Below are 13,814 nucleotides of genomic sequence, written 5' to 3' on the forward strand. Positions count from 1 at the left end.
GAGATGCATACTCTTACGTGAGTGTGTGCGTTATATTGGAGAAATATTATTCTTGTTAACTTTATGTAACAAAAGCTTTGATTTCTTTGATATTTTCAAGTTAAGTTTCTTTGTTGTTGTTGTTAGCTAGATAAGCGCAAGTGGCACTTCTCGTAATCAGTTTTCGTCCTTGAGGCCTTAGCACCTCTCATCGGTAATTTATTTCACATTTCACTGTAGATTTCCATGCAACTTCTCTTCTCCATCGCCTTGAGCTGTGCTTGTTTACTCAGCTCTTTGTCTAACACTCATTTACATCCATGTACACATCCACTTCAATTCGGACTCAAGTGATTGATGAGCAGTAGCGAATGATGGCAATGACGGTGGCGCTGGCGATGGCGATAGCGTCTTTTACCAGTAGAGCCACTTGGGCGTCATCAAGTAAGTGCAACTTCTCTGCTGTAGAGACTGTAGACTCTCTAAAGGACAAGCTTTAATACTCACACACGTTCGGGAAAAAGCGAGTAGTGCTAAAGTAGCTTACAGACTTGTTCAATTGTGCCGTTATTCTAGCATTAGCATCAGCTAACTGCAACAGCAGTGGGTGTTGCAAGCAATTTATGCCTGCAGCTTGTACCCCTGTACCGCCGCCACACCGCACTTCTTGTTGACACAGTTTCGTACCGTTTTTTCATTCATTTTCATAGTTCGCTTGGCTTTAAATCTATTACGAGTCTGTGTCGCTATTCTGGCTTGTCAATGTCACTGGCCCAGTTGTGCGTTGTTTACTCTTTTTCTATTTCTTTGCTCTCACTTGCCCCATGATGCAAAGTTTAACTTTGTTATTTCGCTCACCTTCGAGCAATTGACAAGCCATCTCTGTCGGTGTATGTTGGTAAACCATCCGTTATTTAGTTAGTTACTCCTACTGGCTGCGCTGTCAGAATTGGTATTCATTCAATCCATTTTAATATCGTAACTATTTTTACACATGGTAACTCAGAGTATATTAAATTTATCTATGGTATAGATATGGAGACACTTTTTAAGGTATTTTTAATAAAAATTTCAAAGGAAATTAATAACTTTAATTGTATTTGTTAACAGCTGGTCATTATTGTAGTTTATTAAAGAATTAAATCTATTTGTCAGAAACATTTTTTAAGACCCGTTCAAATCGTGAACTTTAAAAGGTTTACTCCGTTAATGCTAGTGAATGTCTTTTGTATACCTCAGATATTTACAATAGTCTCATCGGATTAAGTGCTTCTCTATTGATCAGCATTACCTACCTCCTCATTTATCCGATCCCCGAGGTTGTTGCAAAATATTATAGCGCTTGAACTAAACTATTACTGTACTATATTAATAGAAGAAACTGCTTGGTCGAATATTAAATGTCTCTATGTGGAGAATGCCGTCATAAACTCCTTTAATATTATTATTACGACTTTCATTTTGTCTGGTTAATACCTTTATTTCATAACATCCCACTAATTTAACTTTTGTCATGTTGGCTATGTTGGCTAATCTTTAATTAGTATTAAAGATAAAGTTTTTGCCGACTAATACTCAATTTGGTACAATGCACTCCACTGCTTGTGAAGTTGTACCAGAGTACTTATAAACACCCTCAAATATCAAAATTACTTGTAATTGTGTGTATTAATAAAGTTACTTCGTAGAAACATGCAAATGTCTAAGCTATTTGGGTGTAGTTATATTTACCTAAAAAGTTTTTCGATATTTACTTTGGGCTTAACTCAACAGCAGCTGTTGCCTATGGCCTCACGCCATTCACCTGTTCATCTAACACGCAAACTTTGCTGGCTATGCTAATTAAATGCCCATATGTTGCGAAAGTATGGAGAAATTTTCAACAAGTAATAATCTCCTTTTTGGCTTCACTGCTTACTTATTTATATATTCCACTAATGTGGCAACTACATACCATTTTAAGACACTTAAGGCACTTAAGATATTTGATGACATCAATTTGTATGGCGATATGTGTTTTTCATGAGAAAGAAAGAAATTTTAGTACCTGGTAATATTTATAATATCTGAATGTACATGCGAATATGTACATATGTATATATGAACATACATATGAGAACGAATAATCCACATTCTATATTGACATAACAGTTATGTGTAATTGCGATTTAATTACATTCCAACAAAATCTTACACCGCAATATTAATACAGCTAGTCATTAGGTAGTTCATATAGGTAAAATAAAATTAGGTATATGTAAAAATTTGTAAATTTGTGCAGCTAGATCTTCAATAGCTAATGTATCTACTAAACCAAAGATTTGATATAAAATAAAATCATATAAAATGTACAGCAAGAATTTTTAGTATTCTATCTTGAGCTGTATGAAGTTCACAGCTATCCTACCCATCACAACAAATCAGTCTAGGCTACCTTTCGGCTTCAATTCATGCATTTTTTATACCTACACAATTTAATTTAACCCAATTTGACACCTTAGACGCAACCAAATGCCAACAAAATATATATCAAGTATATAAGCAAAGAATTGAAGGGCATTGGAAAGCCAACACGGCGCTTTAAGGTGTGCCATTTCTTTAGTGGCTCAGCCGTCTCGTCTCATCAGCTAAAATGCTTCACGTGGCAACACTTACTGCAAATTCTTCGTAAACCGTCGGAGAAAACACTTTACGTCGAGCATCTTGAAGGCCGCATTGCTCGCTTTTACGACCAACGTTTGCTTCTTTTACGGCAGTTAATGTCGTAAATAGCGGTATGGTGTAGCATTTCTTGTTGCTCTTTTATGTGTCATTTGTTGTTGGCCATTACAGCACACATACATTTGCAAATCCAATGTAAATAGTATGGAGTACACGCATTTCACTGGTTTTCCGCTTTAATTCACATTTACGCGCCGCTCACCGTTAGGATGGTTTATACATACATATATGTATGTATTATATGTTTAGTGCTTTGTTTTGCCCCACATTTCGTCCTTTTGATTGCTGTCTGTCTTACTTTCGTCTCTTTATCTGACATTGCATCATACAATGTTGTGTCTGCGGTCTGTAGCTTTCCAAATTCGCTCGACTTCTTTAAGTTAGTTTTTCTTCTGAGATACTATTCAAATTTGTGTGTGCGAAATTCTTAGCTTTCTTAATTCTCATGAATTAGATTCAGCTTTATTTTGCCGACTATAAACGAAGTAGCAATTCTGTAGTAAAATAAACTACTGTCAACTGTATTGTTATAGTTATTATATCAAATTCTCAATTTGTCAGATTGCGATCTGAGTTCTGGGCTTTTTGGGCTTCGTGCAGAATTACGAGAACAAATCATAATTGTATAGTAATTGTAAAAATTTCATCTCTTTCGTTTTCTAACTCCAGAAATCGTAAACTAATATACATATGTATCTTCCATTTGCATTACAGTTTAACTCATCAACGTGTTGCATTAAAAGAAATTAGACTGCAAGAGGAGGAAGGTGCCCCATTTACCGCGATACGTGAAGCCTCGCTGCTGAAAGAACTGAAACACTCAAACATTGTGACGTTGCATGACATTGTGCACACAAGGGAAACGCTGACGTTCGTTTTTGAATATGTGGTTCGTATGAGCAGCGCCCATTTATTTTACCATAAATGTTGTAATTATTTTTACTAAAATGCATGTGTTACTTATACCACAGAATACCGACTTATCACAGTATATGGAAAAGCATCCTGGCGGTCTGGATCATCGTAATGTTCGTTTGTTTCTGTTTCAATTGCTGCGTGGTCTCTCCTACTGCCATAAGCGGCGCGTGCTGCATCGTGATGTTAAGCCGCAAAATCTATTGATAAGCGATTGTGGTGAATTGAAATTGGCGGATTTCGGTTTGGCGCGCGCTAAAAGTGTTCCCAGTCATACGTATTCGCACGAAGTCGTTACGTTATGGTACCGTCCACCAGGTGAGTACTCACGCATTGTAGACGCTTACATACATACCAGAGAGCAGCTTCGGGTATGTTCGAGTGTGTTCAATCACACTAGCTTAAATTCGGTACGAGTGTGTCGTAACACTCTTCAAACACGTGTTCGATCGAGTTTGGAACCCGAAGCGAAAATAACGCAAACGAACAATCACGACGGTCCTATCTTCGAGTGCAAGCAGCAAACTCGGATTTTATGTATATTATATTTTCGGGTGTGTCGTGCACGTGTTGATTGTGATCGACACACTCGAGTGGCACTCGAAGACCAAAAAATAATAGATAAACATACGTACACACATATGTATGTATGTTGGCGTCGGGGTGACGCGTTCTGTCTTAGCTTTTTTGGTTGAATAATTTGAATATTAGACGTACATAGTACATATTATAAAAGAATAATTCAATTTAAGAATAGAATTCACTCAAAACTTATTTTATTTATTAATTCATAAATCATAAATAAAAAACATTTCATTGCACTTAAATATTTTAATTTTTTTTAAATCACAAATTTGAGGTATAGACCAGATAAGGTGTTTGTGCCATTGGAAATGTTCTCACAACCCGAATTTTCTATCGTTGTCATTATGAATTATAAAAAGTAAACAAAACAAACAAAACCAATAATCGTTGACAATCACTACGCAATAATAGCATGACTGCCAATTACATACATACATATTCTGAAATTTTGTGCACACTCGTGTGTGACTCGATCACATTCAATACGATCGGGTTAGAGTTCCAGCTCGTTCACAAACGAGTGTCAACTCGGCACTCTGTTAAAACAAGCATATATGCTTATGTTTCGAGTGTCGCGAACGGCTCGTTCGTTTTGAACATGTCTCCAAGCGATCAATACGTGTATTCATGCCGAAAAGTTTGATCAAACAAAATCAGAGTGGACATTCGAGTGTGCACGAAAATGATATACCCGTTGCAGCTCTCTGATACATACCTTTTTGGTGTTATCACGGAATATTATATAAATAGTGTAGTATTGATTTATATATACGTGAGTTAGAAAACTAATGGGGAATTCCGTGATTGGGGATATATGTACATTCATATGTACACAAGTGTATAATCAGTTGTGGTAAAGAATTTAAAAGGTAATAGTGATGTGTTTACTATAATTTAAAACGTGTGTCATCCTTTTGAGCTTTTCATTCGAGTGAATATGAGTCAGTCGGTCTGGTATTTCAATCATATGTGTTTATTGTGTATATATCCGTAAAACAATGAATAATTTTATGTTATTAAATTGCTATTGCTAAATTGCTGAAGTTTTGCTTTTTATCAGTTAAACATAGAAATATACAATTTTATATTTTTTTTTACAAGATTTACATGTAATTTTTGGTAAATTCTTGTGTTGTTGTATCATTAAAAAATATGGAAAAAGTTCTTCATAAAATTATGAGACATTTAAATAAAATCACAAGATATATAATCTATGTATGTAAATAATATACATAAGTACTGAGACTTAATTTCCATATATTTTATTGGAAATTATTATCTCTTCCTTACTTCTTACTTATTTATTTCTGCATTCTTTATCCAATTAAAGCTTCTCTGCTTCAAACGAAATTAAACTTTCGAATAAATTCCAGGTTAGAGGTTAAATTTTCGACCACGATTACCAGCAATGAAATACCTGCTTAGAGTGCCAAGAAACACAAGAAACACTCATACCCACCCAGTTCCATCAAGATATTTAAAATTTGAAACAAGTTACCGCTTGGGTGTACAACCAACCTGCTCAGTGGAAGATGTTGTAGTAGTTAAAAAAATGTTCGACTGCTTAACTCCATGTTCTCATGCTTTCTCAGTTATCCACGATCGTTCGCAATAATATTAATTGTAAATCTATGTATCAATATTCGATTTAACATAAATTTTCCACTTTAATTAAATACATAATTATTTGGTAATTGACGCGTGAAATTCGGTTTAAATTAATTAATGTGAGCCAACAAAAGCACACGTATGAATGACGCTAAAAAGCATATAAATATAAATACATACATACATACATACATATGTATGCATATGTGGTAGCCTGTGTATTGATTTGGCAGCGAATAGTTTTTAGTTGAAGCGCAAGTCAAACGCATGGTAATCGCGATACGGCATTATCCTTCCTTTCAATTGTCACTGCCATGTCACGCCGACCCACACACCCAAACAACTTTGAGTATTGATATTGCAACAATAAACAATTGTCAGCTCAACAATACAAGGCACTGCCAGGAGCACAACTCACACACACACAATTGTTAAATATGCGTATGTATGTGTGTTGCCTTCCTGTAAGCGAAAGGATTAAAATTGAATAGCTTACATTGGCGGTGTGTAATACGTGTGTACAACCCACACCGCCGACTTGGCCTTTGTTGGCAACAATAGACGCAGATCGCATGCGAAGTGCACTATGTGCAACGTGATTATTATCATCAACAGCAGATTGTTGCATGCACCAATTGTGCCTGTGTCAGGTGCCACACGCATTCAAGTGCACTCGCGCTTGTAATTGAGAAGCCAGCAAAAATATTGAAGTGTCCGTCTGTTTGGCGGAATGCAACAGAATTCGCTACATAAAAGTGAAGCGCGAAAAACGCAACACTGCGTAAATATAAATAAAATATATAAATGTGTATGTATGTGCAGATGTACATGAGGTGGTGGGTGAAAAATCAGTCAAAATATCAAAATTATTTATTGAGTGGCAACGCGTTGAAATATCCAAATTAATAACTTTTAATTGAATGGTAAGCATTAAAAATGCTTAAATAACAAGCATATTTCTCTTTATATTTCATAACTAGCGCACTAGCCACATAACGGCTTATGAAGAGCTTATTTATTTGGTTGAAATAAATTTTTTTTTCACTTTGCTTTCAACTGCTTTGCTGTTATTAAGCTCTTTGTTATGCTAAAGCACTGCTAAGCTCAGTGTTCTTTGCTTCTTCCCCTTCCTCCCCCTCCTCCTAACGCGACTGCTACTATGACAAAACTCTTTCTCACTGAAAGCACTGAAATCAGCTCCAAAAGCAATCTTGAAAAAATTTGTCAGTCCTCTCTTCTATTGTCTTTTACCGCTGTCGGCTGGTTGCTTGGTGCCTGCGTAAGCATCATCGTGGTTGTCAAAGGGCGTTTTCTGTAATTAAATTAGGATCGGGTTTTGCTGCTGCACTGCATGCAAATATATTTACTCTTCTAATTACTACACATATATATTTCTCAATTTAACTGGCAGATGCAGTGACAGATAAAGATATTTTTACAAAAGAAAATATTACTTTTATCTATCCGATAATCATAAAAATAAATAAAAAGCTACAAATTTATTATCTTTATTTCTTAAATAGCTTTTGAAGTCCATAACACTAATTTGTTGAGTCTTGAAGAACCTGGACAAAAGCTATGAGATAAGGTCAACAATAACTTTTATGAAAGAATATAAAGGGGTATTTCACTCTTTTTACTGAAAACAGTCTTACTGTTTATCTCATTCAAGTTTTTCTGTGCCAAACGAAATTACGAGTATAGATTTAGCTTGTTTATTTTCCGTCATAATTATTGAATTTAAATCGTTTTTTGTTGAGAACCTATAGAATCAAGGCTACACAGAGCTTGTAATATATCTTAATATGATACAAATTCTTCTGTACGTGTGTATGTCACTGAATTCCTCCTAAACGGCAGGACCGATTTCAATGAAAGTTTTTGGGTATCTTCAGGATTCGAGAATGGGTTGTAGTCACCATTCGGTCCAATTTAAATAGTGCATTGATTTAAATTTAAATTTATAGATTTTCCAAAAATAGAAATAGGGAAATGTTTTATAATTGGATGTCTCCACTGTCGGTGTAGCAAATCTTCAATCCAATTATAAATTAATTCCTATTTTATTATTATTTCATACTTTCTTTAATATCCTAATTGCTTAATATATCATGCAGGACATCGTCTGTCGAGTCCGCTAGTATACATATATTTTCTTTATTTCTCGGAAAAGTAAACAAGTAAATAGACTCAAAATTGATTATTGTAAGAGATTAAATTAATTTAACCCTCTCTTGCCCGAATTAAAATGGGCGGAGCTAACATTTTTTTAGGGCAAATTTATATTAGTCTTAACTCAAATATGAAGAGATAAAAATTTCAAAGTCCCAGATACACAAGATCATTAGTTACAGGATATTGCTTATAGGCACAAATTAAATTTTTATAAATAAACGAAACACTTTGCTCATGTTATTTTATTTTATCTTTACTTATTTATATAGTTCACTTTGTTTTAAAATAAAACCACTTTTGTATAACTTTTTCGAGAAACGATTTTTGCCAATTTCTCTCTGCGGAGAACTGTTACTGAATGAACACGTCCACATCTCATATCAGAAAAAGTAACTGCAAGCTTGCACAACACATAAGTCTACATAATTAAAAAACCGCTGGTCAAAAATATATTTCATAACGAGAATTAGAAGCCGGTAACTACAATGTTGCCTATAGGCCTATAGGCAACATTGGGCATGAAATCGTTAATATACAAATTATTGATGTCTTCCAGGAAGAATTTCTCCATATATGTGCGACCGATTGTGCCACGCAAAGTTAGTAAATATTTTAGGGGTGAGAAGTATGGCTCAGAAATTGGTATTGATGAGTTCGATTATAAACAAATATGACTGAATTACAGATTTTCAAAGTAAACAAGTAAGGAAGGGCTAAGTTTATTTTTTTAACTTTATTTATATTATATAATACACAATTTGACCCACATATTCGTCATATATATTGTATAAAGTCCATTGAAAGTAGAAATATTAGGTTATTTATATATATTATTTGGGGCCTTGAAAACCTATGGTCCGATTTCGGCGATTTTTAGAATGGGGCTCCCACACTATTAACATAGTATTTATGCAAAGTTCTGCACCGATATCTTCACTAGTGCTTACTTTATATATTAGCTGCCCAGCAACAAAGATATCTAGTTGAATTCGTGCTGGAGAGTATGCGAATACCTCATTAAAATTTCAATAGTCGCTTGCTGAGTGCTACCAAGTTTTGTTTTACTCATTTTAGAACCATTTTACTATTGTGAACGGCTCAAAGGACAAATTACTGTCAAAATAATAAAAATTGTTATACACAAATTTGAAATTGAAAAGGGCAGGCGAAGATAAATCGTTAGTATTTTTGTATTGAATTTATTGAAGAAAAAACTTTAATAATAATTAAATTTGTTGCAGAAAACGTTAGAGATAGACGATGGTTGAAGAGTTCAGTGCGACCAAGTATATACAATTCGATTTCAGTGCTGCCAGTTTGTATGAAAATTTGGAAAGTTTGTTCGATTGGCTTGTCTATAGCAGTTAGCCAATCGATGACAGCTATTGTAAAGTAAACGATTCAGATTGTCTTCAAAGTTCTGGTATATAGGAAGTAGGCGTGGTTTTGAAGCGATTTGGCCTGTTTTCACAACATATCATTGGGATGTAAGGAAACTATTACAAACCAAGTTTCATTGAAATCGGTCGAGTAGTTCCTGAGATATGGTTTTTGACCCATGCAGCTTTCATCTGCCATTTCTTATGTGAAATTTAGTGTTTCCGACGTTTTTCGTTAGTGAGTTAACCCACTTCTAGTAATTTTCAACCTAACTTTTGTATGGGAGGTGGGCGTGGTTATGATCCGATTTCTTTCATTTTTGGACTGTATTAGGAAGTGGCTAAAAAAAAACGACTGCAGAAAGTTTGGTTTATATAGCTCTATTGGTTTGCGAGATATGTACAAAAAAATTTAGTAGGGGGCGGGGCCACGCCCACTTCGCCAAAAAAAATACCTCAAAATATGCCCCTTCATAGTGCGATCCTTCATACCAAATATTATTTTCATAGCTTTATTTATGGCTTAGTTATGGCACTTTATGTGTTTTCGGTTTTCGCCATTTTGTGGGCGTGGCAGTATTCCGATTTTGCTCATTTTCGAAAGCAACCTTCCTATGGTGCCAAGAAATAAGTGTGCCAAGTTTCATCAAGATATCTTAATTTTTACTCAAGTTACAGCTTGCACAGACCGACGGACGGACGGACAGACAGACATTCGGAACTCCACTCTTCACCCTGATCACTTTGGTATATATAACCCTATATCTAACTCGTTTAGTTTTGGGTGTTATAAACAACCGTTATGTGAACAAAACTATAATACTCTCTTTAGCAACTTTTGTTGCGAGAGTATAAAAATCCGAATATTATATTTTGCTTTATAACTGACCTTTCCCAAATTCATCATTTACAAGCAAGCTTAGGGTCAGCCAACACCATCTCACTGTGCCGCCTGTATCAGTTATTGAGGTTTAGATAATCTTCTTTATATTATCGTGTATACGTTGCGCTCTCCTAATACTAATTTGTGCTATAAATAAGTTTTGTGTTATTAATACGAGCTACTGTAATTTTTACTATTATGCACCAACATATATTCTCAGTTATTCAATATATAATGTTATTAAAAATTACGAAATTTCAAGCTCATACATTTGTGTGTAAGTCTGTGTGTATGCTAAGCTGTACGAGTCAAATCAAACAATGCAAAGTTTAGAATATAATCGCCTTTGGCTGCGAACAATTTGTGCTCATTAAGGCTTAAATGAAAAGATGATGAGTAGTCTAGCAGTTCAACGAGAGTTCATTATGCCTGCTGATAAAACGATATTTTGAGTTTATTGTGAAGTTTGCGAATTTCAAATTTTCAATTTTCTATTTGATTATCCATTTTCCCTTTATACATACCACTTGCTCATAACAAGGTTTTGGCTTCGTAATCATTTGGCTGTCTGTGGATTTTGAAGCAGCCGCAATGCGAATGTTGAGTGTGGCTGTGAACTTTTTTTGCCTTACTTGGCATCGGTTCATTTTTGCATGTTTTGCTATTTCCAACAGGTCAAAAAGTTGTTATTGACCGTCTATCTCCAGCAATGTAAGGTCTTCAGTGGAATCATCAAACGGCTTTACTGTGTTCAAATCAATATCCTGTCTGCCTTAATTTACTTTACAAATAGTTCCTTTACTTGTTTTTGTTGCTACGTATATATACAAGCTATGTAAAACTAAAACCCATTGCGCATATCACAGCTAAGTATAGATGTGTAAGCTGTCGGTTACTTGCGGTTGGTCAGTTTTTCGTAGGAGTAGCCGACTACTTCCTCATAGGTAGTCTAGCCGGAAATATGTAGTTTCCTTGGCTTTCCAATGAAGTTTCTTCATTTGGTTGAATAAAAGAAGAAAATAGCAAAAAGAATATTCATATCTATTTGTTGCTGAATAAAAACATTTTATTTTCTGCCGTGTTGTTTCCATGTTGAAATTCATCGATGGATGGATTATGAATTCCTTTTTGAAGTTTTTGTCTGTAATTATTAAATGATTTAAAAATAGATTTTGTACCGATTATTCAATTGATTTTCTATGAAAAATATTTCACCAAATTCAAATAAAAGCTTTAGTGATTTCGTTTAGGCTACAAAGAATATTTTTTAAGGCATATATTTACAATCTAATATGAATTTTGTTATCTTCATCAGTTATTATTATTATCAACCTAAAATGTGTCTGGCTTGTTTGCCTATTCGTATGCAATGAAGATACAAAGATTTAATGGAACTAACCCGATAGCGCATAGAGATAGATAAAAATTATAGAACAGTTATGCATGCGTTTTTAGTGGAGGGTAGACATATACATTCTCATTCTGCCCTTTCTAAAAAAAATAAATTGGTTGCTCATACGCAGCGCTGTGCTGGCAAGTATTTTATTGCACGTGCATGGCAGCACGTATTGTTAGGTCAGGTCAGTTGTGGCTATTGTAATGCGAGACTTTAAATTGAGTCCAAAGTGCGCACTTGCTTATCTTTTGATGGTTTAATACTCGTTGCATGCGTCCGCACAACGCTGGGTTATGCCAGCTGTCAACTGGTCGAGCTTTTCATTTCATGAGAGACGTGTAATGTATGAAGGCACACTAACTCATTGCCATGTGTGTATTTTTGTTGTGTTTGTTAATTTTTAATCTTGAAATGTGCGGCTTAGAAAGTTTTAAATTTGACTTTGCCGTTGCATCCCTCACTGCAATGAAAGTCATCACAACTTTACTTTAGTTCATGCATTTTATATAAAATTTTAAATAAATATATTTATACATGTATTCGCATTCCCTTCTCTCTCTTTACAGATGTTCTGCTCGGTAGCACTGAATACTCGACATCGTTGGACATGTGGGGTGTCGGTTGTATATTCGTGGAAATGGTCACTGGCATGCCAACATTCCCCGGTATACGTGATACATATGATCAACTGGATAAAATATTTAAATTACTCGGCACACCCACTGAGGAGACGTGGCCGGGTGTGACACATTTTCCTGGTTATAAACCGCATAAGTTAGGTAAGTTAATGACTGAAAAAATTAAAATATATACGTAGCGCATTGTGAAAAGTTGTTGAGCAACAAAGTTGTGCGTTATTGTTTTAACTTCTAATGCAGTTCAGTCATTCAGTGGTGGTGTGACTCGTATGTTGAATGTCATATACATACAAAGTACTGAATATGTTTCAAGTTAGCTCTAAAAAAATTAATTTTTGAAAAATTAGTTTTAATTTCTTAAAACTGTAAAACGATCGTTATAAGAGGAGAAGAGCTACGGAATACAACCACGGCATCCAAACGCCCTTTGATTTCACTTCGTGATTTCCAAAAACAAGATATTCCGACCGATATTGCTCATTTTTCCATGTCTAAAACTAATGGACACTTTTACACGCGTTCATAACAAAACAGCGAGTCCGATTAACAGAAATTTTGGCAGTAACCGTCTATGAGATAGTACCTTCCCATAGTTATTGTCTCTAGTCTCCGTTCTTGTATGTTTAATTAATAAATTTAAGGATTCAAAAATTGATTTTGATCTTCTAAATTTGTGGAATAGAGACATTGATTTCTGTTGAATTTGGAAATTTATCTGTACTAATGTATGAGACACAATAAAGTAAATATTTTTAGTTAATATTAGGGTTTTTTATATTGCTAAAATTGTATTTGCATACTTCAAAAATAATTTTCTCAAATTTAATATACTTTTCTCGCCCCGCACAGGTTTTTATCGACCCCGTAAACTAGGTCACAACTTTCCTAGACTATATGATATCGTTGATGGTGAGACGATAGCGAATGCCTTCCTGCAATTAAATCCAGAACAAAGGATAGGAGCTGAAGAAGCGCTGCAACATCCATATTTTGCGCCGTTGCCGAGAAAACTCTACGAGTTGCCCGATGGTGAGTAGTACTCAAGAGCCAAAAACAAACGAAAGTAGTAATAAGACAGTGTATTTATGCGAGCAATAATAACCATATGTGCATATGATTTGTTTTTTTTTTGGAGAGAATACAATTCCAAAAAATTTTTCAATTATATACATATATACAATTTCAGAACTTTATTTGCCCAGTCAGTTTGCGATTTCGAGCGTAAAGCTGACTGTCTGTGTTTTCTTAAAAGCGGAAATAATAATAAAGTTTCGCAAAATATACAAAAATCTATACAAATACGAAAATTAACAATACAAGCTGACGAGCAGATGAGCAGATGAGAAATGCCAGTGACTGCTACTTAGTTCCCTTGCTTGCGCTGAGCTGTATAAACTCATTTCGGATTTAAATCGACATAATCATTGTCACCGTTAAATGAAACGACAATGAGGACTACGGCGAATTGTCAACCTTTCAATGACTTAAATGTGCGCAAAATGTAACAAAACTTTGCCGAATAAAAGAGAAAAAAA

At 34.8% G+C, this 13,814-nt stretch overlaps 1 protein-coding gene across 5 annotated transcripts in view; it reads left to right on the plus strand.

The window, feature by feature from the left end:
- The window catches only part of LOC105216288 (cyclin-dependent kinase 14), a 224,713-nt gene that overhangs the window by 202,127 nt on the left and 8,772 nt on the right, over positions 1 to 13,814 (plus strand). For all 5 annotated transcript variants that reach the window (XM_011190703.3, XM_054230011.1, XM_029042886.2 and 2 more), the window contains 4 exons: positions 3,415 to 3,589; positions 3,672 to 3,933; positions 12,208 to 12,420; positions 13,129 to 13,308. In XM_011190703.3, the coding sequence (XP_011189005.1) occupies positions 3,415 to 3,589; positions 3,672 to 3,933; positions 12,208 to 12,420; positions 13,129 to 13,308 (830 nt within the window). The remainder of the gene's footprint in view (positions 1 to 3,414; positions 3,590 to 3,671; positions 3,934 to 12,207; positions 12,421 to 13,128; positions 13,309 to 13,814) is intronic.

The sequence above is a fragment of the Zeugodacus cucurbitae genome, chromosome 4 (genome assembly GCF_028554725.1).
Source record: "Zeugodacus cucurbitae isolate PBARC_wt_2022May chromosome 4, idZeuCucr1.2, whole genome shotgun sequence".
Lineage (NCBI taxonomy): Eukaryota > Metazoa > Arthropoda > Insecta > Diptera > Tephritidae > Zeugodacus > Zeugodacus cucurbitae.